General features: G+C 41.0%; 2 protein-coding genes across 2 annotated transcripts; one reads left to right on the top strand and one right to left on the bottom strand.

Annotated features, from left to right (window-relative positions):
* Positions 1–9: 9 nt before the first annotated feature.
* Positions 10–5,983, bottom strand: armc6 (armadillo repeat containing 6). The gene is made up of 8 exons (XM_033650047.2): positions 5,665–5,983; positions 5,292–5,424; positions 3,791–3,876; positions 3,134–3,704; positions 2,893–3,038; positions 2,675–2,806; positions 2,394–2,531; positions 10–2,292 (listed from the first exon to the last, which is right to left on the bottom strand). Exons 2-8 carry the CDS (start codon positions 5,410–5,412, stop codon positions 2,080–2,082), a joined length of 1,407 nt encoding a protein of 468 aa, XP_033505938.1. The 5' UTR covers positions 5,413–5,424; positions 5,665–5,983; the 3' UTR covers positions 10–2,079.
* Positions 5,984–6,298: 315 nt separating this feature from the next.
* On the top strand, positions 6,299–15,937 carry mau2 (MAU2 sister chromatid cohesion factor). Its single transcript, XM_033651495.2, has 19 exons — positions 6,299–6,632; positions 6,790–6,807; positions 6,969–7,034; positions 7,239–7,334; positions 7,705–7,799; positions 7,892–7,919; positions 8,026–8,181; positions 8,433–8,579; positions 8,748–8,838; positions 8,919–9,022; positions 9,268–9,345; positions 9,642–9,707; positions 9,877–9,960; positions 10,324–10,373; positions 10,469–10,546; positions 10,656–10,767; positions 10,863–10,953; positions 12,722–12,849; positions 12,937–15,937. The coding sequence occupies exons 1-19, from the start codon at positions 6,399–6,401 to the stop codon at positions 13,009–13,011; spliced, it is 1,797 nt and encodes a 598-aa protein (XP_033507386.1). The 5' UTR covers positions 6,299–6,398; the 3' UTR covers positions 13,012–15,937.
* Positions 15,938–23,423: the final 7,486 nt, after the last annotated feature.

Genomic DNA, 23,423 nt, shown 5'->3' with positions numbered 1-23,423 from the left:
ACAGCGAGATAAAGGTGAAGCACCAACAGTGAGTTTATCACAATCATGCAGAATACACACTGTAATGTGTCAGTGGTAGGTCTTAGTATCAGAGATGTCAGCTTTACACTGTAATAATGTGCTAACAGACTATTTTTGTGTTTTTAAAAAAGGACTTGATTAGCGCTAGTGAAAGTATAAGGCATTCAATGCTAAAAAAAAATTGCATAAAACAGTGCAGTTAAAACTATTTGCATAGCAGCAAATACTTAATGTTGACCAATGGCACCAAGAACAGAAATTAAATCCAACATTTTATCAAAAGTACAGTGAGTAGGATTTAGGGGGCTATATTGACAGAAATTGAATATAATAAATATGTTTTATTTAGTGTATAATCACCTGAAAATAAGAACCGGAGTGTTTTTGTTATCTTAGAATGAGCGTTTATATCTGCACAAGGAGCCTGTTCATTCCTATAGATGTTGCTCAGTGGCACATGAATCCAAAAAGCTCAGTCACGGTATAAAAGTACCTGGATCTTCTGCATTGTGGGGCCCACAGAGTAAGTGTACTAGACACTTACATCCACCAAGTATAGCCGAGTGGCTGACTTTCAGTTTAGGACTCTGCTGACTTTAATGGGGACAAAATTATTTAATCTTGCGGCTCTTCTAGACTTAACAAGTGTTACTGGACTGAATGGCTTAAATATCAGTTGTGGAACAAGTCATTCTGCAGGGGTTGTGACACTTACAAAAATGCACCCACTGACTTACAGACATCTCTTTCCCAATGTAAGACTATGGGAAAAAGTATTTTAAGGCCCCATGGCATCATGTGACAGACTTGGCCGCTGTAATTCCACTTTTGCACTTTTGGCCACTATGTAAAATTGGCTTCAAAGCCTAGCGCTTGCTCAGGAAGTGAGCCAGGCTTTGAAGCCAATTTTTGTCGTGGCCAAACAGTGATACTGCAATTTTCAGGGTCTGTCATGTGATGCCATTGGGCCCAAAAAGTCTTTACCATAGACTTACACTAGGAGAGAGACTTCTGTCTATCAGTGGATACATGTTTTTGATCGTCACAACCCCCGTGAAATGACTCGTTTCACGATCAGAATTGGATCCATTCGGTCCGATAACATTGCGTAAGTCTAGAGGAGCCATAAGATTAAATAATTTTATCCCTGTTCCAAGTAAGCGGAGCTCTAAACCGGAAGTTTTCAGCTTGGCTGGTGGAGGTCTCTAGTGTATTTGTTCTATGGGCCCAATGATGCGAAAGCAGTGCCGATCATCCAGGCAATTTAATACCACAGATATTGAGCTTTTATGGCTTCATGCGCCACTGAGAAATTTTCGTTGGAACGAACAGGCCCCGCCTCCAATGCTGTATCCAGGTCTCTTATTATATTCATGGTCCTTGTCAACGGAGTCCACCATGTTGCACCACCATATTTCAACAGTAGCCCAGAACAGACTAACCAAACAATGGCTCTGATAGGGTCATTCATGTTTTTGGCAGGTGCTGGGCTAGTGGCCTGTCAGTGGAGAGCCAGACAGTGTTGGAGTAACACTGATTTGTTATGTGAAACTGCTTTATTCAGTGTTTTTACTGGTTTTAATCACCTGGTCTGTTTGTTTTGGAGAGGAAGAGACCTCTGTAGATAAAACAGCAACCTGTAAAAACCTCCTGAACAATGAACACGGAGGGAACTCTAACCTGGAGTTTATACTTGGCGCATGTAAGAAGATTCAGCTAGTTGCAATCTGCAATCCTCACTGTTAGATCCCACTAATCCCCCTACATCTTACACACTGCTCCTTTAATATTAACGTGGTACAGATATAAAATCGGTCATCAGAACATTTGCGAAAGAAAATATCGATAGCAACAAAATGTACAAAAGGACTACAATGACCTTTCATACTTGTCAAAACCAGAAAAAAAGAACTGGAAAACATATTCAACCTTTCAAAGGCGTTATGTGGATCTGCTTAAACTCTTGGCTATGTATACCAGTATAACATATCATCTTGCCTAGAACTGCATTTCAGGTGAAATCACAGTAAGGGTGTACAGCGACGCTCCGCTCTATTTTCAGCGGGTGAGGCTGCCATGTTTGCCTGTCCACAGCTCTCGGAGCTCCACCTTGCATCCCAAATCTCTGAGGGCTGCTTTACCCAAATCACCACAGTCTTGATGGGTCTGAAGTGCCTGGTTTATCAGGGCCTCTGCGCCCATGTCCAGGATTGGTTGGCTTAAGTTACGCATACGCGCAACCAGGTTTCTCATCAGCATACAAGCTTGTTTCTGTTTATAAAGACAAAAAACAGAGACACAGAGAGTGAGCAGACTGTCACGGGGCCTGTTTGTTTAAGTGAGCATATTAATAATTAATGACCTCATATTACCTGCACATTGACCGAATCACTATGTGCTTTCATAGCCTGCACCGCGGCCAGGGCACCTCCATTTTCCATGATGACTTTGCAGTTGTTGGGTTTACGTAAAGCAAGGACAGAGAGGCATGCACAGCCCTGCTCACACACCTACAGCAGAATGTTAACATAATAGGACATTTGCAGAATCTATTCATGAATCAAATATATTTTTGTCTCACAAAAAGCAATGTATAACAACATTTCTATACTAAAACTGGTGGTAAATGTAATAGGTAAGACACTTGACTCACAGCAGAGTTGCCCATGTGTCTGTTCATGGCGATGACAATGAGCTGTACTCCACCAGCATTAACAACTGCATCTTTCACATCATCATTTCCTGCTATGGCTCGAATTGCACTGAGGACCTGCCGGACCAAATCCTGCAGAGAGAAAACCGGTTATGTGAGTGGATCAAACACAGAAGTAGAATCATGTATCAGTTTGTGTCACAATGCCTTGTTTCTACCGCTGTCTCATAGCTGTCTGCAAGCAGTGTCATCATGAGTTTCAGTCCTCCCAGATCACAGATGTCTTGACAGAACTCGTTCCTCACAGCCAGACGGGACAAAGTTGCACACAGCTCACTCAGAACAGAAGTATTATCAAGGTGAGCTGTGACAAAGGAACACAACAGATACAGGAATTACATCAATGAAATCAGAATCTGACTTGAAAACATTAAAGTAGTTGACATCAGTTTGCCTTACCTTGCGCAGCCTTAATTAAAACTTTCAGTCCATTGTGCTCAAGAACAATCATCTTGGCATGTTCGTGAGCATGCCCAAATGTAACTCGGACATCATCGTCAAAGGTCATGACCCTGAGAGCTGCAGAGCCTTCCTTGACCAACTCAGCACATCCACTGTGTTGTGTTATGGCACCGGTCAGCAGAGGTAGGATGCCACCTTTTACCAAATCCTGCCTGTTCTGTTCATGTTTCAAACAGCAGTGACGCACAACGCAGATGGCTACACGTGTCACAGAGGAATCTGCCTTGTACTTATTAAGGACATTTAGAAGGAACTGCTGGCCCTCTGCATCCAGCAAGTCTGGCTGTCCATCTGTGAGTGCAGCCAGGGCGGACAAGGCGGTCAACACAGCTTCCTGCTCCTCTATGCTCTTCTTGCAGTAAGAGAGGATGACAGGGTAGGCGTCTTTCTGGGCAGCCAGGTACCTCTGGGCGAATCCAAGTGAGCAGTGCTCAGTGAAGCACTTTATATCTGCAGTCACATCCTTAACACCTGCAGAGTCTTGTCCAATGCGCAGGGAGTCCAAAGCCTGCACGTGAAAAAAGAAATGTGCAGTCTGGAGTAAATTTCTGATACCGTTGCTGTCAACAGAACCTTTTCACAAAAGAGTCTTACCTGTAAGACCTCATGTGTTTGCTCCTCTTGTTTGTCATCAGTTGATACAGCTGGTACAGCTTTTACAATGCAGCTGAGGTCCACACCTGCATCCACACATAAGACTAGGATTAAAGCTTTGACACACAACAAAATATCAAGCACAAAACAGGAAAGATTGTAGATAAACATAATCTATACAGGTGAACCTACTGACAACTCAAGAGTGTACAGCAGTAATACTCAATTTATAGCACACCGACCATTTTGTAATTCATTCATTCATTCATTCATTCATCTTCTAACCGCTTCATCCTCTTGAGGGTCGCGGGGGGGCTGGAGCCTATCCCAGCTGACATTGGGTGAGAGGCAGGGTACACCCTGGACAGGTCGCCAGACTATCGCAGGGCTGACACATAGAGACAGACAACCATTCACGCTCACATTCACACCTACGGACAATTTAGAGTTATCAATTAACCTGCATGTCTTTGGACTGTGGGAAGAAGCCAGAGTGCTAACCACCACACCACCATGCCGCCCCCTTTTGTAATTCACAATGAAAATAAATTGATTTATGCTCGTACATTTTTTGGTGTGTACTCTGAAAAATAAGGTGCCAGAGTGCATTAAAAAGCATCAAATAGAGCTAAAAATGTACCAGGGGAGGAGACCACCTGACAGAGGTCTGGGGTAAGTCCTGAATGTCTTCAAATCCTAGTAACACCCATGTACACCTGAGCTGTGCAGGGCTGCTGTGACTGAATTTGCCTCTTGGTGAGGACAACAATTGTCAAAAGGTTGGAAATAGGTAATTAATTTCTTATATATAAGGCTTTTACATTATGATAAATATTTTCAGTGTTTGTTTATTAACTACCCCCTAGTCTCCTGTCATTTTGCAAGTGGCCCCCGGGCAAGCAAGTGTACAGTCAGCATGAAAAAGTTTGGAGGCAGCAGGGCAGGTGTGTCGATGACTACACATTTTGAAGGGGCTGACAAAATTCAACAATGTGAGGAGCATATATCGCCTTTAGCTCCAGTCATGCTGCAGACTGACAAAATTCAACAATGTGAGGAGCATATATCGCCTTTAGCTCCAGTCATGCTGCAGGCTAACTCTGTGTGTGGGGTAGTTGACCAGTTTTAAAGATAAATGCCTCCAGTTTTTGAGGGGGGTGAAGGGAAGTTATTCAATACTTCATCATCTTAAACTCCCCCTAAAGGCACAGAGGTGGTGATATATGGCAGTCTGTAATTTTGGGATACAAAAAAAAATTACAACATTATCTGAAATGATCACATATTCTCTGAGCATGATTCCAATATGGACATTAATCACAAGGCCTTATGGCTCCAGTGAGATGTGTCATCTCTCTGCCATTATCAATAATTTAGTAGGTTTTACTGACATAACCATCTGCAGTTTGGTCATCAATGACATCACTCCATTTAAAGTGCACAGCATAGATTAATACACTGAGAACTGAGTTCTTTGTCCTTTCTAGCGACGTTAACATACCTTGAGACTCAAACTGCTCCACAGCCTCCCTCAACGCCTCATCAGGCTCCATCTCAAACTCCTCCATGTTCTCCCTCACAGCAGCATCGAAGGTTTCCTGTGTGATCCTCCGCCTCGCCATTTTCGCCACAGTCTATAACGGTGAAATAACGGTGATGTCAAAAGATGAGAAACATCAATCGCGTTTATTCAGTTTTATCACAGATAGCTAGTAACAGCTACTATTAGCTAGCTGATGCTGTGTCCCTGCTATTGTTGCCGACTACGACCGTTGAAATTCACAAAGTTACCGTTACAAAAGCCGTTGTAATTTTAATGTTTATCCCACTTAAGAAAAATATAGTCACAAAAGACACAAGTCAAAGTACGTAACTGTTTCCACCGCCCAGTGACAGACAACCTGCTGAACTGTATGAATGAGACAACCGCTGTCGATTTACGCACTTTCCGTAGCCGTTGTGTTCAGTACCTGCAGCTCGAGCGCGGGGCGTGAATTGTATGTAACTATTTTAGTGAATAGCAATTTCCCGCAAATGGTCCCACTCATACATATTCTCGGTTGGGACAGACTGCGAAACATTAGTTCCACTAGTAGAGCGTTTCTCCCGAAGACAACTACTTTATAACATCTGTTTATCTCCGGAGTTAAGACAAGAAAAAATACAACTCAAGAACCTAGTATGTTTTTAATCAAGACGAGGCAGGCGTTACGCGAGTATCCGGTACATGAGACACAAAGGGACACTTTTAACTGAAAGTTTTGTTCCGACGACATTCCCTTCAAAATAAAAGAAGCATTTTAGTATTCTATAAAATCCCCGTGGTAAACTCACATGTCTAGTGAAATACCATTTTTTAGATGTTAATACAGTGTTTTTGTTGCCGTTATGTCACAACAATAACACAAAATACTCGGAACTGTGTGCTATGTTTGGCAAACGGTTACTCGTGTGTTTTTATTTTGAAGAAAAAAGACCGGAAGTTTTTATCCCTCTTGCTAGCTTAGCGCTAGTACTCAGTTTCAGGTAGAAAACATGAGCGGCTAGCCTCAGCCGGGGCAAAATCGGGGTATATTGTTACATTTTGTCTGTCTTTGGGCGACACAAGATGGCAGCGAGCACAGAAGCCCCGGAGCCCTGGTATCTAGCCCTGCTGGGCTTTGCAGAACATTTCCGCACATCGAGTCCGCCGAAGATCCGTCTGTGCGTCCACTGTCTGCAGGCAGTGTTTCAGTTCAAGCCGCCTCCGAGGGTCGAGGCCCGGACTCACCTGCAGCTGGGCTCGGTGCTGTACCGGCACACAAAGAACAGCGAGCTGGCCCAGAGTCACCTGGAGAAAGCGGTGAGCAGCAGCCACAGTGTCTGTGGTCCAATGAACTCCACTAGAAACATGTTTACCAGTGTGTGATGCTTTTCCTTTAATTGCACCATCTCACTGCCAAAATCTATTCTCAGTGTTGCTGACATTAATGTTTTCCTTTCTCATTTTCTCCCTGCAGTGGTTCATATCACAACATGTATCCTTTTTTGTGTAAAATATGAAATTGCACACAAACTGATACAAGGCGTGTTACTTCAGCATTAATACAACTCTTAGACAGCATACAAAAGAGATGTATATTGACACTAACTTATCTGATAATGGTACAATAAAACCCCTTCATGATTTATATATCAGATATCCCAATTTGAAGATGTGAAGTTTGAAGCAGCAAGTATCCTATCAGAGTTCTACTGTCAACAGGTACATGCATACATCTCTTGTATCCAGTTATCCTGTAATACTAATAATATAATGTGAGAAGCAGTGATTGGTAAACTTAAGTATAAAGTTTTATCATGTTGAAATATGTAATAGACTATAATAAACTATTGTACTTTCTGTTTTAGATATTACTCAGCTGTTTTCTTTGTTGTAATAACTCATCTATTGGCTTTTGTTTTCAAGAACTTGGTGGACTCTGCAAAACCAGTGTTGCGGAAGGCCATCCAGATCTCACAGCAAACTCCCTACTGGCACTGCAGACTACTGTTTCAGCTGGCAGTAAGAAGATATTATGCATTACAAACTAGGGATGAGCTAGTACACCTTTAATTGTATCTGCATGTGTGTCTATTCAACCAACTTAATCATCTGTATCCATATTTGTAATCGCAATGTGCGAGAGTTTAAACCTGAAGTGGTTAAGACAAGCCAGAAATGGGTAGGAAGTAACCAGAAGTAATCATTTTAAGCCTAAAATTGATATGGGTTGATCAGAAGTTGCTGTATTTATTATTAATTAGAAAGAAAACAAAACATTTTGCTTGGATAATACTTGTAAGAAATACTCGTTTCATCTGAGTATTCAGCTCAACCCTATTTCAGACTTGAAGCATGTTTCATTTATGTGTGTTGTACTCTTCTCTCTCAGCAACTACACGCACTAGAGAAGGACTTGGTATCTGCCTGTGATCTCCTCGGAGTCGGAGCAGAATACGCAAGAGTCATGGGCTCAGAGTATACAAGGTAAACAAATTAGATTTATGTTTGAACACACTTTGATCTGTGGCTTAATGCTCATTATCTAACATTAGATCTATTCTTTTCTTTTCACGCAGAGCTCTGTTTTTGCTCAGTAAAGGAATGGTAAGCGTAGATCATACTCTGTTAATTAAAGGCACTTTACATATTATTTGTGTTGCTTTCTCACCGTGCACTCCTGTAAACTGCACATGCATTTGTGGCTCTCCAGCTGCTACTGATGGAGCGGAAGCTGAGCGAGGTGCACCCTCTGCTGACGCTGTGTGGGACCATTGTAGAAAACTGGCAGGGAAACCCCATTCAGAAGGAATCCCTCAGGGTCTTTTTCCTGGTGCTGCAGGTTACACACTACCTGGATGCTGGACAGGTACAGCTGTATCTACATGTCTCACTACTGGAAAATTACTAAAATCCCACATCAGGAGCTGCATTTAAAAGTAAAATATTACATTTCTTTTTGTATTTTTCAAACAATCATTTAAAAGCTAATCAATCAATCGTTGCAGCTCTACGTAATATGCATATTTTTCAGTTTTGTGTTTATATGTTGATCCTTTTAGATGATTTATGATGGCCAAAGAAACAAAGTCAGAGTCTTTATCTGTATGTTGGATTTAGGTAAAGAGTGTGAAGCCGTGTCTGAAGCAGCTCCAGCAGTGTATCCAGACCATCTCTACTCTCCACGATGATGAGATCCTTCCCACTAATCCAGCAGCTCTCTTCCACTGGCTGCCAAAAGAGCACATGTGTGTGCTTGTGTACCTGGTGAGATATTGTCGCACACACACACACACACACACACACACACACACACACACAGATGTCGCCATCCTTAAAAATATAATCATAAACTCCAAAAGACCATATTCAGTGTGATCCTGCAGCCACGTGATTTGCCTTTTTTTTTTTTTTTTTTTTTTTTTTGGTTCAAAGGTGACAGTGATGCACTCCATGCAGGCGGGCTACTTGGAGAAGGCACAGAAGTACACAGACAAAGCTCTCATGCAGCTGGAGAAGCTGAAGAGTAAGTTTGTTGGAATACGCTCAGTGCTTATCTCCCCCTTGATGACAACTCGACTCTGATCCATCTGTGTGTGTTCAAAGTGCTGGACAGCAATCCCATCCTGTCTACGTTCCAAGTCATTCTGCTGGAGCACATCATTATGTGCCGGCTGGTCACCGGACACAAGGCCACAGCCTTACAAGAGGTACGCCATCTGCAGCAGAAGTTCATCTGTGTGCTGTCAGGCTGTTGCTAATTACGAATAAAAGCACCATAGAAATAGACAGTAGAAGTATATTGTGAAGAAGAAAATGGTGGTTGTTGTTAGATGATATGCTCAACTCTCATTTTATGTTTATGAAAAGCACAGATTCCATAACACCAGTTTACTCTGAAGTTTGTCCAGATTGTATTTTAAGATTGTGATGAATGCTCTCGGTGTGTGTTTAGATTTCTCAGGTTTGTCAGCTTTGCCAACAGTCTCCCAGGCTGTTTACAAATCATGCTGCTCAGCTTCACACACTACTGGTAAGTCTACATGCAATGAAAACACACTTTTATGTTAAAGGAAACACAGACATGCTTATGATGAGAAAAATGGAAGATATATTTGTGAGAATAACGTCTACGATCGCTTATAATCTAGATTCCAATGAAATATACAGCAAAAATACCACACTTGATATTCTACCAACACGTTACTGGACATTTCCTTTTTTGTTCATGGTTTTGTTTTAGTTAAAAGTAGCTTACAAGCTTTACAAGATGCATCTGTCCCAGATAATATGAACCATTCACATCTGTTTCCTCTTTTTTTGTATCAGGGACTCTACTGTATCTCAGTGAACTGCATGGATAATGCTGAGGCTCAGTTCACAGCTGCTCTACAGGTGAGTGAGTTTCCTATCATAACTGGCACATCACAAGGTCCTTGTGGACGGTGAACTCTCTCCGACCTCCTGTGCTTATCCAGATATTTGAAACCCAGTAGAAAGGTTTAAAGCCATGACTATGTGACTCTTAAATGACTCTGTGTCTCATTTTTTCTTCTTCTGTTAGATGACAACGCACCAGGAACTGTGGACTTTTATTGTGACCAACCTGGCCAGTGTCTACATCCGGGAAGGCAACAGACACCAAGAGGTCAGGCAGCTGCTCCCTCCTCCAGCTTTTAAAGGTCTAGTGTGGAGGATTTAGGGGGATATATTGGCAGAAATGAAATATAATGTTCATAACTATGTTTTTTATTAGTATATAATCCTCTGAAACTACCAGTTGTGTTTTTGTTACCTTAGAATGAGCTATATCTACATATCGAGCAGTGATCACCATGTTGTTACTACAGTAGCCCAGGACAGACAAACCAAACACTGACTCTAGATAGGGCCATTTGCATTTTTGCAGTCTGCAACTTCACCACTAGATGCCACTAAATCCTGCACACTTGACCTTAAAACATTTTTATCTATATGTTTTTTCTTCAAACTTATTTTTTTGAATCAACAGCTGTACAGCCTTCTAGAGAGAATTAATCCTGATCACAACTTTCCCGTCAGGTAACTACACATCAAGATAACCTCAGATCATGTAAGTTTGTTTCATGCTGCTTTTTTTGCTGAATTTTAAAGTGATATAACTTTGACTTCTTTAGCTCTCATTGCCTGCGAGCTGCAGCGTTTTACATCAGAGGGCTACTGTCTTTCTTCCAGGGTCGTTACAATGAGGCCAAGTAAGAACACCTTTCTTTTCATATGCGCACTATAAACAGTACATTTAGTCCTCTGTTCTGCCCTTATGTTTATAGCAAGAGAGCCTAACATGTAAACCTCCATCAACAGAAGATTTCTCAGGGAGACCCTGAAGATGTCTAATGCTGAGGATCTAAACAGGCTGACTGCCTGCTCGCTGGTCCTGCTGGGTCACATCTTCTTTGTCCTGGGCAACCACAGGGTGAGTCTACAACACTACATGACTGCTCTATTAGACTCCACACTTAGGCTACAGATTTAATCTTGACTCCTTGTCTGGGTCCGTATTTTCTCCAGGAAAGTAACAATATGGTGGTTCCTGCGATGCAGCTGGCCAGCAAGATCCCAGACATGTCTGTGCAGCTTTGGTCCTCTGCACTCCTCAAAGGTACAGCAGCCACTCAGTCTTAATACACACACTGAAGTTTCATGGTGATATTATGTTACAGGAAATAAAAATGAAAACAGGAAATATTTACCTGTTGAGAGAAGTAAAAGAAGATAAGTTTTCATTTTGGCCTGATGGAGGCGCAAGAGGAAAACTTATGGAGTGTCCCAACATGGAATGGCTCTGTTAAATATATGCGCTCAGTAAATGTAAGTGTAGTCTGTCCATTAAATTTAGATATTTCTTATGTGCCACTGGACATTTCGATCTAATGTTGGCAAATGTGAGGGGGTCATCAGAAGCATTAGGTTCATCATCTGGTTGTGATTAATATCCACATCAGATCTCATAGGTATGGAGCCTCACAGTGTTCAATATTAACTAAACATTAACAATTACGATATAAATTAGTATGTAAAACAAGGAAATTAGACAATATTTTGTGAAATGGTTGAAGAAATTATTATGAAATGTTTAATTTTTTTAACTCATAATATCACTTTTCATACATCAGACTGACACATACAGATACTTTTGGGGGCTAGAAAGCCAAAGATTCTATTGATGTCAACACAATTTTACGTGTGTTTTGATTACAGTTTTGACACACCTGTATGCATTTATTTTTTACTAAACAAATATTTGTTTTATAGACATGTCTAATAATTGTTTTGCGACTGTGTCTGAACCTCAGCGTTCAAGATACCTTGATAATGTCATGTCTTTGCGGTCTTTCCCCATCCAAGTAGATAAACGACACAACACAGTGGCCAGATATTGCTTATCTGGAAAAATATATTTACTACTTTAAAAGACTTTTTGCTGGTCTGATGTGCAACAGTTGGGTTGTCAGCACCATTAAACCTACAACTAATCAACAACCAGAATTAGCAAGTTAGCACCAGTTAGCCAGCGTTATTCTAAATCAACTATCAGACTGCTGTTGCAAATTAACACAAAAATAAAATGTCATTATGGGTTTTTTTAGCTCAACAAGGATACACATGCTACCTACCTAACTAGTTAACTACCTAGATAGGGTTGTGTTTATTAGGAAAGAGCCAGTGTTAGCAGCACCAGCTAACATTAGCTGGTTAATTACGGGTTACTTGTGCCATATTTGAGGAATCTGTTTCTGGACAAAGACACACAGCTCTGAAGATCAGGTCTTTCTCACTGGTCACTCAAGTTAGCAGGAGCTAGCCAACAATGCAAACAGTGACTCTGCTACACTGCTGAGTAACAATATAAACTCACAAGCTGGTTTAGCTAATGGGCCAGGAAGGTAGGTGGCATGAGCAGCTTAAAGAGGTTTAGTTTCAGTGTACTGTGTTTATTTACAGCAGCAGCTGATTCAGAACTACTTTGACACTGTTTTTGCTCTAGCTAACAGGAGCTAACAAGTTAACACCTGCAGCTGTTTAGCTTGTTAGGTGTCTTAACAGGCAGGGGGCAGGTGATTGGCTGGAAGGGGAGATGGTGCTTCAATAATCAGCAGTCATACATGGAGAGATCCCTTACAGAGGAGGCAGAGATGCCCTCTTCTCATTCAGTAATAGCATCGATACACCACAGAGTAATAAAGCCACAACTGAATTAGAAGTGGACGTGGCTTCGGGAAAACAACAAAGTAACTGAAGAAGCACTTAATCACTCTGCGGTAACTTGATAAAGTCTAAGCGTATTCATCTGACATTAGGATCCAAAATCATTAAACATAAAACTGCAGCTGTGGTCGTCAGTATTCACGTTCATCCTTTCCCTGCAGATCTGAACAAGGCTTGTGGAAACACAATAGATGCCCACGAGGCAGCTCAGATGCACCAGAACTTTTCCCAGCAGCTCCTGCAGGACCACATCGCAGCCTGTAGCCTCCCTGAGCACAACCTCATCAGTGTAAGCATAACTTCAGTCTGCCTATAAACAGTGAGTCAATTACACCTGCTTGGATTTTGAAGGAAACTGTGATGTGTTATGTTCCAGTGGACAGACGGCCCCCCCCCCGTCCAGTTCCAGCCTCAGAACGGACCTGCTACCAGCCTGGCCTCCCTGCTCTGAGAACAAAATCCCACGCTGACTAAGAAAAGGAGACACAGAGGAGCAACTGCAGGGAAATGACATAAAACAGATGAACAGAAAAAACGAGAAGCAGCTGATGAAGGGGTAAGAGGAAGAGGAGGCACGATAATGAACAGTGTCATTTGGCAGGCTTCCACTCAGTGCATTCCTTCAACTATTTGGGGCACTGGGGCATCATGAATGGATTTTAGGAAATTTAATGTTTTTGGAAAGTAAAAGGTGTCAAGGGCACATTTGTATTGCGCTGACACAGTTTGAAGTGGTTGTAATAGTTTGTTCTACTAGATCAAAAACAAATTGGAGGAAAGGTTATATGAGAAGATTGATACCACTTGTAAATATGAAGCGTCTGCCAGCGGCCAGTTCGCTTAGCTTACCACAGAGACTCTCCAAACAGGAGGAAACAGCTGGTGTGAGTTTTAATAAGCTTTGTAGGTGCTGGTAACATGGCCAGCATCTGGGTTTTTTCCATCCTGGTGCTAAGGGGGAGCTTGACCAGTACATGAGTTACATACACATAGAGACAGACAACCATTCACGCTCACATTCACACCTACAGCCAAGTTAGCATCACCAATTAAGCCTAGCCTGCATGTCTTTGGCCTGTGGGAGGAAGCTGGAGTACCCAGAGAAAACCCATGCACACATGCAGGCTCTGCACAGAGGGGTTCAAACCAGGAACCAGGGACCCTGTTGCTGTGAGGCGACATTGCTAACCACCGCACCACCACGCTGCCCTTATAAAAATGGCTTCAGGGTGCTTAACTAGGGCTACACAAATTTGTGATGTGGCTATAGCAACCTCTAGCCCCCCTACAGCACTGTGCCTGGCTGGTTGGTGGATTTTATTACCTGTGGACAGACCCAGTCTAGCTCTTACACCTGTAGAGTGTTCCAGGGGTGACATTTTCCTGTAGCCTCTTGCGGGAAGTAATCGTCACCCTGGTTCCATCCTCAAAAGGTCTGTGAGATTTTTTCCATTTAGTTTTGGATTATTGTAGAAAATAAGCTCCATGGCAAACAAACTTTTATGATACTTTTTTTGTTCAGCGAGATAATCTTCACAAACGAACACCACTTTTATGATTTTTGAAGCCTAAATGCAATCTCCAGAGTAAAAAGCTAACGTTATAGATATAAATGAACTACGCCATAGTCACATGACTTAACATCTCTACCACAATGAGGCTGTAAAGCAGCGTGTGGCGTGTTGACGTTCTGCAGTCTCATTTAACCACCTTTTTTAAGACACTTTAAAGCTTCAAAGTGGGGTGTTTAGTGATGTATTTAATGTCGTAGAACAAAACATGAAAGTCTCTAAAGCTTGTCTTAACCACAGAGCTTAGTTCAGGCATCTAACAAAAACCCATGACTTTGAAATGAGAAAACCGGGAGTGCAGAAATGCTAACTCATTTTTGGGTTTTAGGGCTCATTCCTGGACAACTCTATTTCCAGTCATTGTGCTAAGCTAAGCTAGTCAGCTACTGACAGTAACATATTTGCCGTACAAACATGAGAGGGGTGTCTACATTCTCATCTAACTCTTGGCAAGAAAGCAGTCATCATATCTGCCATTGCCGCTGGATTGCGGCGTATCTTGGCATGTTACCACCACCTGTTGATCAGTGTGACACCACTGGTAGGACTGCGTATCACGTGCACCTGCATGCATGAGATAAACAAGAGAAAAACCCCTCTGTAGCACAACAAGAGGTCAGACACTCCACAGGGAACCTTTAAATTCAAGCGATTTGTCCCGCTCATTCAGCTCCCCTTTTAACTCTTTACAGCACAATTATCATGGAGATATTTTTATTTTGGAAGAACATTAAAGAAGCTTAAATTAGTGTTGAATTTAAACCATCCATTGGAAAAAAAACAGTCAAATATGACTCAATTATGATGCAATGCATGAACACTTGTCTTTTTAAAACATTGGTTGGCACGTTCTGATACACAGTATTAGTTAGGATACATTTGGATATACGGTTTACTATATATCTGTAATGATCTTAATGTAGTGTAGTGGTATGTCTGATATGTACTTGGTGGTTCAGTTGACAGCTGCACATGTCGTTTATCCACTGACGAGCATTAATTATATTAAAGACAATTTAATATATTAGATTTACTAGACCCAGAAACCAGCTAACCATTTTATATAAAGGCAAAGACTGGCTTGCTTCACACCCAGTAGTATTAATTAATGTTTTGAAGGTATGAAATGTACTTTAAACATGTTTTAAGACTGTGATGCAGCAAAGAAAAAAGTATTTGGATCATTTTTGACACTGCAGTTCACTGGACTCGCTGCCTGGCCCTTTTACTCTCACTGTGCTGTATGTTTATATGCTGTGCACATTTAGCGTGGAGTCAAGGAACCAGTAATAATAAGACAACAATAATAACAACGATATGACTGTTACCTGTTTGCACATAATGTTTCATGATGAAACTCACATTTTTATCTTTTCCACTGACACATTTTGGAGTATTAGTTTTTTTCTCTTTGCCTGTTTTACTCATTTCTTCCAGATGATGGCGGCATAAATCTGTATTTAAATAGTTATTTAATTTTGTTCATCATTACACCTGATGCAGTTGTTGTTTGCCATTAATGCTGATTACCGTTTGATATATTATCAAATAACTGGTAGGACTGTTGATTTAGGACACTGATGTAGGAATGGTACATTTTTAGTTGTATCTAGTAAAGACACTCATCACATAAACTACTGAGTTTGGTCATCAAAGTAATTACTGCAATAAAAACTACAATATGGATGCCATTTATTGTATCAGCATTTTACCGTATGTTATAAAGCAGAATGTTTAATTTGTGTTTTCTCACTTGTCATTTTAATCTCAACACATCTATGACTTTTTATAAATAAAAATTCAAAAGTAGAGTGATGTGATTATTCTTGATTATTCTCTAATAATGACTAAAACTAATGCTGACTAAAACAACCAGGGGGTTTCTTGTTATGGCTGATTCAGTGCAGAACACACACAGTGTACTTTATATTACAGCTAGCCATGTTACAAACTGTGTTTCTACTTTTTAGATATTTCCACTTATTTTCCATACATTATGAAAGTCTGTACACAGACTTGTGACACTCGGTTGCGTTGTCACTGTGAAGTCTGCATTAATATATGTCAAAGTTGCTGTGTTGTCTCAGGATAAGGCAGCGCAGACTTCTCAGATCCATCTGCAGTTACACACTAAATTAACCCACAGCCACTGATTGCACAACTCAGTCAAGCTTCAAGTGTCTGCATGTTAATTATTATGGCATACAGAAATTATTGGATGCTTGGAACAATTCAAGAAGTACATCTAAAGATCTGAAACTTTATTGCATTTATTAAAAAGTACAAAGCAAATTATGTGTACATGATACATAGGTGAAGAACTAAAACCTGCAAGTGTGCTGGGAAAGTCCTTTAAGGCCACACCTAGAAGTTTTATAATGAAATCCTTATTAAGAAAACCACAAGAGCTTAGTCATGTCCTCTTTAACATTATCAGGTTCAAAAGAAAACTAGAAAATGTGACCATCTGCTGATACTTAACATCCATGAATTGGCCACAGTTGTCATGATATTGAACAAATACAGAATACATAGTGTGCTACAGAGATGTGTCACCGTAAATGCTCTCAGACCAATGTGGACAGTGTTGCCCTGAATAAGGTGGCTGACCTCCGAGGAACAACTGAGTAAACTGTGAAGCACATGACCTTTGTGTCCAATGCAAAGGCTAACAAGACCGCAGGGAGATGAGGATCAGGTCACCGCTGTAGAAAAAGGTTATCAAAAGGCCTAATGTGTCAGATCATAACCACTGGTCTCTATACATGTTTCCAAGCTTTAAAAATGGGAGTTAAATGAGTGCTATCTGAGTGAAAGAGATACAGAGAAAAGCAGCACATGTTAGGGGAATAAGGGAGATGATGTACATGTCCTACATACTGCTACTCTAGTTAGGAAGCTTAAAGTGAAGATTGGCTTTTATTTTAGAAATAAGTGTAAGTTTTACTTCCAGTACTACTTTGCTGTCTGTGATTGATTTCGGTAACATATTGCAGCCTTGATTCAGTGTACCATGCACCATATGTTTTATTACAAATGCAAAGTCACTTACTCATCACTGCATTCTTTATGATTTGATGGGTTGGACATCACTGACCATTTGCAGACAGCAGCACTGGTAGGCTATATTTTTTATCTATAAAGCAATATTCAAACTTCCGGCCTACGTCTGCACCCTTCTGTGTGTCAGCTCTGGTAGTTAGCAGCTACGCTCCTCTAGGTGGTTGCTTTTTAATGTACCCTGTGTTTTAACAGATCTGGGGAACACTGCATTGTCCTAATCTGCACCTCTGACATGGATCTAAAATTAGAAACACTAATATCCATTGATGAATTTAAGGGCACCATAAAGAATGTGGTGACAGAGACATGTGTTTTATTGTGGATTTTTCTATTGTAAGTTGTATTTGTTGCATTTTAAATATGTTCTGACTGGCTGCTACCTCGGCCAGGTCTCTCTTGTAAAAGAGATTTTCAACTCAATGGGACTTCCTGGTTAAATAAAGGTTAAATGAATAAATACATAAAATGATGTGGAGTTTATCACAGTTTATACAAACCTTAATATCATCAATGGAAAACATGATGTTTGCTGTTTGAACACAAGGTGACCCATCAGGTCAAATGTTACAGATCACTCAGGGTGATATATTTGCTTGTCTATGACATTTACCTAAAAAAGATATTTACAGTAATAATAAAACTGCCCACACTGAAAAAACAAGACTACCTGTATAGTCTATTATTGGACTTTGTGGAGGCAAAATTATTGAAGTGAAGCAATCAAGATTATTTGTGCTAGTTTACTGACTCTAAGTCTCTCATTACATTGTTCAGAACAGGTATTATTTTTGCTTGATATTAAATGTATTTGCCCTATAAAAAAGATGTGATGTCTTTAATTTTTCAGCTTTTATTAATGAATTATCAAACTGAAAATATCCACCAAATGAGCCCCGATTTTGACAATATAATTGCTGTGGAAAGTAAACTCAGTACGGAATATACCCTGAAAGGGTTGGTTGTCTTGAGTCATATTAAAAAAGCATCTTATTTTGAAATCCAAGACGTAGGCGTCATATTTTTTTCAAGTGTGAACATGAGGTTCTGCAGCTCATCATACACATCGGTATTTAACGGAGACCTCCTCTGAGAGCTCATCCTTTTTTTCTCCCATACAAATAAATATTTGAAAACATCATATCATCAAGTTTTAATATCTCTCCTCTCCTGTCGTGTTTCCTCCTGTCCGCTGCTGACGGGAAACTATTTTCACCAGAGGAAAAGGTTCAGTGAGAAGTGGAAACTTTTGGGACGCTCTAGGTGTCTTGGACGCAGCTGAAAGGAGCCATTTCCTGCCAAATAGTGAGCCCGTCTAATCGTGACTGCAGCAGCTACTTCCTGCATTGTTACATTACTTAATGAGGATTAAGTTGAAGCTGTCATGTTGTAACGGGCGGCCATTAGGCCTCCTCCACGCGGGGAGAGGAGAGACACTGCAGGCTGATCTTCTCCATGTTTAATATCAGATCTGATCCCTTCACCTGGTCAGGACCTGCTCACTGACTCTGTCCTGCTGAAATGTACATGTAGACCTATATACTCATATGGAGACCTTTATTAAATCAGCAACTTTTAGGTGCATTCCTACAACATATGAATTAATTTGAGATATAATAACACTAGTGTAAAGCAATTTTTAAAAATCCTCACATCATCATTGTTATGTAATAGTCATAAACAATGAGTAAACAAAATAGATGTGGTGGACTAAGGAAGAGGATCACCAGTCCAGTTCAGCCTCAGAAAACACTTCTAAGATTATGACATGGCCTTTATTTTAAACTCTGCATACTGTAGGTTAATTATTGTAGGAGTGTTTCATTGTAGGCTACTATATTTCCAGGCGTTTCCACACTTTTTCCACCTTTGTACGTTTATTAAAAGACAAATTGACCTTTCATTTACAAATGTTTGCAGGGCCATAGCCAGGATTTTATAAATACTGAGGTCATGAGTCAGAGTCCTCCAATTCAACACCACATCCCCTGATAAAATCTGACCAGACACCAAAAGGGAGCTCTCTAAAACTGCTTTTAGTTGTTTAGGTTTTTAGGTAGGCCTTTATCACTTACTTAAATTTTACCCGTTATATCTGTAAATATTTCTTGACATTTTTTAGAGCCGTCTCTTCAAAGCCTAGAATCATGATCAAGTGGGGAAATAGTTATTTGTACAATATGATATTTTGTAGAGATTAGTATGGTTTCCATCCAACTGTAGTGCAAATGTTAACCGAATTTTTAGACATTTGGCAAAAGAAAATGCTTATTTATGTGCTTTGATGCTAATACTGTGAGCTGGTTTAGGAGATATGCTTAGGTGGTGCTAATTCTCCAGTCAGATGTCAAAGCAGAAGAAGAGGGCACAAGGAGATGATGTAACGAGAAAGAGCACCAGTCATACCTCAAACAAAGGAAAACAATGGATGAATAATAATGGAGAGCACAATGGACAATAGAAATATAGAGTTTGTAATGACTAATATAACAGATATGTGCTCTTGGGAGAGTTCTGGTAACAGCTCTGTGTGCATAAAGCCATCCAGCGACAGTGAACAGACACTACAGTGGTCAATACAATGATGGCATGACTGTACATCAGCATGTATTCGCTTAATCTGTTTCCATTCGTCGCATTAACCTTTATCAAGACCAACTCTTCCACCTTCCCCAAGTGTAAAAACTTCTTTGCAATGGATTTCTTTTCAATGGTAATGGGCAAATTGAAAATGTACATAAAAAGAGGTGGATAGAAACACACCTATTCATGGTCACCAGAGGATTAATCCCAATGACTTTGGGGATTCCCTGTCCTGCAGCGCAACCACATAATTGAGATTTTTGTCCATGGGTGAAACATTTTGACAGCCACTGGGTGGACTACCAGAAAAAGTTTAGTGCAGATATACATGTTCCCCAGAGGATAGATCCCAATGAATTCATATGGGGTGCCAACAGTAGACAGAACTCTTGACATATCCTATGAAATGTCTTTACAACACCGATTGGCACAAAGTTTGGCACAGAGACTTCTGTTCTCCAAAAAGAGGAATCCTGATGATTCTGGTAATCCCCTGACTTTTCCTTCGGCGCCACAACTGATCTGTTTCAGAGCGAAATGTCTCGACAAATGTTGGATGGATTGCCACGCAATTTGGTGCAGATGTTTACTGTCTTTGTGACATGTTTCAGCTTGTGGCCTTCCTGAGAGTCATCATGCAACACTTTGAGGTTGTGCCAGAAACTCTCCACTCTCCACTGAAAATGACCAAAATCTCAGAAATCTACAGAGAACATGACCTGAGTGTACTCCAGTCAAGCGGATTGTTCCCTCCTACAGTTATTTCTGGCTGAGGTAACATCTACTTGTCCCTGGGTCCACAGGAACAGTGACAATATTGACAGAAAGATTCATTGTTACCTATAAACTCCAGAGTGTTGTTTAATTTTTGCCTTGGGCGGGGTGATTATGAGAAGATGGCCCCTTGGTACAGATCTGATTGCATTTACACGAGACAATCTGTAGCCTCAGGAGATGGTGCGGCAGGATGAGAGCACGGAAACAATCAGACCTGATGACACAGCATCATCTAGAGAGAGCCTTTTTTGTCATTTAAAGAACAGCGGCAAAGAACGCTGACAAAGCACTAGAAACCCCCCCAACCCCCCACCTGTTAGAGAGCAGCAGCCCCCCACCCACTTCAGTCTACTTCTATTACTTAGATCACAGTATCAAACGCACATGTGTGTGCACATGTGTGTATGTCCATTTCTATGGGTGTTTGTGCATGACAGAGGATTAGTTCAGTTCACAGGGATGCTTTGAAGGGATGCCATGAAAGAGGAAGCCAGCTGGATTCTTTATGGAGGCGATTCTGCAACTTCTGACATAGCAACCCTGCCGCTTGTGCTCTGGACTTGAATGTATGGAGTTGACTGTAACTGCAAGCCTGGTTGGCTGGTTATTAATACAACCCTCATTTTAATTGCTACGATAAAGTGAGACTGTGTTGGGGTTTGGATTTTTATGTGGGGTCAGGGAGTCATATATACTAGCATGGGTCCTAAAGAGACATGAGCTAATTATGAGATGCTGAGGTTGGGATAAGGATCCAAATGTGATGCTGATGCAGGTCCCTGTTGAGAGTCTGTAAAGATGAAACTGAGGTTGCTGGTGTAAGACCTAAGTTTGAATTTGGGGGTAATATGATGCCAGAGTTTCCAGACTAGGGAGAAACATGCACCATTCTGCATATTTGTATAATACAGTAGCCATGTGAATGGATGATGTGTGGTTAAACTTCCTGGCGTGGCCTGATTGACCTATTAGTATGCTCCAGGGCCAAAAACTCCCACCTCCCACCCTCAGTGTACACACTCAGTGTCACCTCAAAGTTTCCATCCAGTATAATGCACACAGTAGACTATACATGGCCTCAGGTATACAACTCATTTCAGTTATTCATTTATTGATGGTCATTTGATTAAACACAATTAAACTAAAATCCCTGGGTCTTAAAGGAGCAGTATGTAGGATTTAGTGGCATCTAGTGCTGAGGATTGCAAATTGTGTATGTGCCAAGTGTGAACTTCTGGTTAGGATTCCCTTAGTGTTCATTGTTTTGGAGGTTTTTATCAGGTGCTGAGTTATCCATAGAAGTCTTTTCCTCTACAAAATAAATAGAGCAGGTGATTAAAACGGGCAAAAACTTTGACTAAAGCAGTTTCATGTTACAAATCAGTGTTTATGTAAAGCTGTTGAGCTTGTTCCAGACAGAATGCTAGCTCGGCACTTGCTAATGTGTGCTCACCTTTTTTCTCTGATAACTTAAGATCCAGACGTTCAGGAGATTTTACCAGGAGCCAAATTATCCACAGATGTCTATTCCTCTAAAAAAACAAATGGACCCTGTGATTTAAATTGGTAAAAACACTGAATAAAGCCATTTCACATTTAAAAATAAGTGTTTTTCTGATACTTTTTGGCTTGCCACAGAGGGGCTGCTAACTACAGCAGCCGATGCTAAAATGCTACAACATAAAAATGCAAATGTCCCTATCTAGAGCCAGTATTTGGTTTGTCCTTTGTGAGCTACTATAGAAACATGGTGGTGCAACATGGCAGACCCTGTAATGAGGACCCATTTCCTATGTGGATATAAACTGCTGCATTCTTCGATAACGAAAACACGATTCATATTTTCAGGTGATTGATTATACCTTAAAGAAAACATACTTAAATTCAATTTCTTCCAATGTATCACCCTAAATCCTACACAGCAAGATTCAAACACAAGGCCCCTCTGCAAGATTCCATGTTATCTTAAAGTGTATATTGCACTTTGGTGATGCAAGTTCCCCTACAAATTTGCAGTTAATCAGATTACCAAAACACACCTGGGACTTTTTAGGGGCCCCTGGGTGACTAGGGCCCCCAAGGCAATTGGACTGCCACATGTGCTTGGGTGGCAAACCAGTGTTGGTTCCTGGGTGTGTTGCAAAGTCAGTGGTGTAGTTGTATTTGATGAGGTGGGTGTACTACTACGTAGATGGGTAGGTTACAGAGGAGCAAGTGGGAATACTCTCCTATTTATTCCAATGGCTGATAGATGGGTATACTGTAAACAGCCAGAGAAAGAGGTGGGAATGTCCTGTGTGCTTGTGTATATATACACCTGTGTATGCTCCACTACACCACTGTGCTTTCTGTTTACCGGGACGATGTACATTGATTTTGTTCTGTGTTGCATGTTTCGCAGTTGTCTTGTGTTCAATATATCTGATATATCCAGAACCAGTGTTCTCATCATAGTGAGTCGTAGTGATTGTGAGTCCTGACCTGAGGTTGCTGGTGAAGGGCTTTACTCAGTGGTGTAGTGGAGGGTATTCGCAGGTAGAGTGTACCCACCTCCTTTTCAACCAAAAGCCATTAGAATATATAGGGAAGTATACACCTACCTAATAGTGCACCCACCACATCAGCTTCCACCACATCACTGTCTTTATTGTATGTTCTGAGGCTATTGTGATGCTGGTGGGATTTGAGGGAAATGTGTGATGTGATTTTTTAATAGGGTCTCATTGTTACATGGTGTGTGAGTGTGAGTGTGTAAGTGAGTGAGTGTGTGTTGGAGGGGATCTCTGTGCTTGCTGGGAGCCCGGGGCCCCTGGCATGCTCGTCCTGCTTTGGCCCTTGGTGGTCAGTGGCTTACATGATGTGATCTGGTCGC

Source organism: Epinephelus lanceolatus, chromosome 12 (assembly GCF_041903045.1).
Source record: "Epinephelus lanceolatus isolate andai-2023 chromosome 12, ASM4190304v1, whole genome shotgun sequence".
Lineage (NCBI taxonomy): Eukaryota > Metazoa > Chordata > Actinopteri > Perciformes > Serranidae > Epinephelus > Epinephelus lanceolatus.
Note: the sequence above shows the minus strand (reverse complement) of the source record. Positions and strands in the feature narration are given on the sequence as shown.

What these genes read in the sequence shown, in the direction of transcription:
- armc6 (XM_033650047.2), bottom strand. Translation starts at nt 5,412, where the DNA reads ATGGCGAGGCGGAGGATCACACAGGAAACCTTCGATGCTGCTGTGAGG. An exon ending in TTTAATTAAGGCTGCGCAAG is followed by an intron (nt 3,039 to 3,133) that starts GTAAGGCAAACT and finishes CCTTTGTCACAG; the next exon opens with CTCACCTTGATAATACTTCT. An exon ending in GTGATTCGGTCAATGTGCAG is followed by an intron (nt 2,293 to 2,393) that starts GTAATATGAGGT and finishes CTTTATAAACAG; the next exon opens with AAACAAGCTTGTATGCTGAT.
- mau2 (XM_033651495.2), top strand. Translation starts at nt 6,399, where the DNA reads ATGGCAGCGAGCACAGAAGCCCCGGAGCCCTGGTATCTAGCCCTGCTG. An exon ending in AGTTCACAGCTGCTCTACAG is followed by an intron (nt 9,708 to 9,876) that starts GTGAGTGAGTTT and finishes TTCTTCTGTTAG; the next exon opens with ATGACAACGCACCAGGAACT. An exon ending in GGTCGTTACAATGAGGCCAA is followed by an intron (nt 10,547 to 10,655) that starts GTAAGAACACCT and finishes CTCCATCAACAG; the next exon opens with AAGATTTCTCAGGGAGACCC.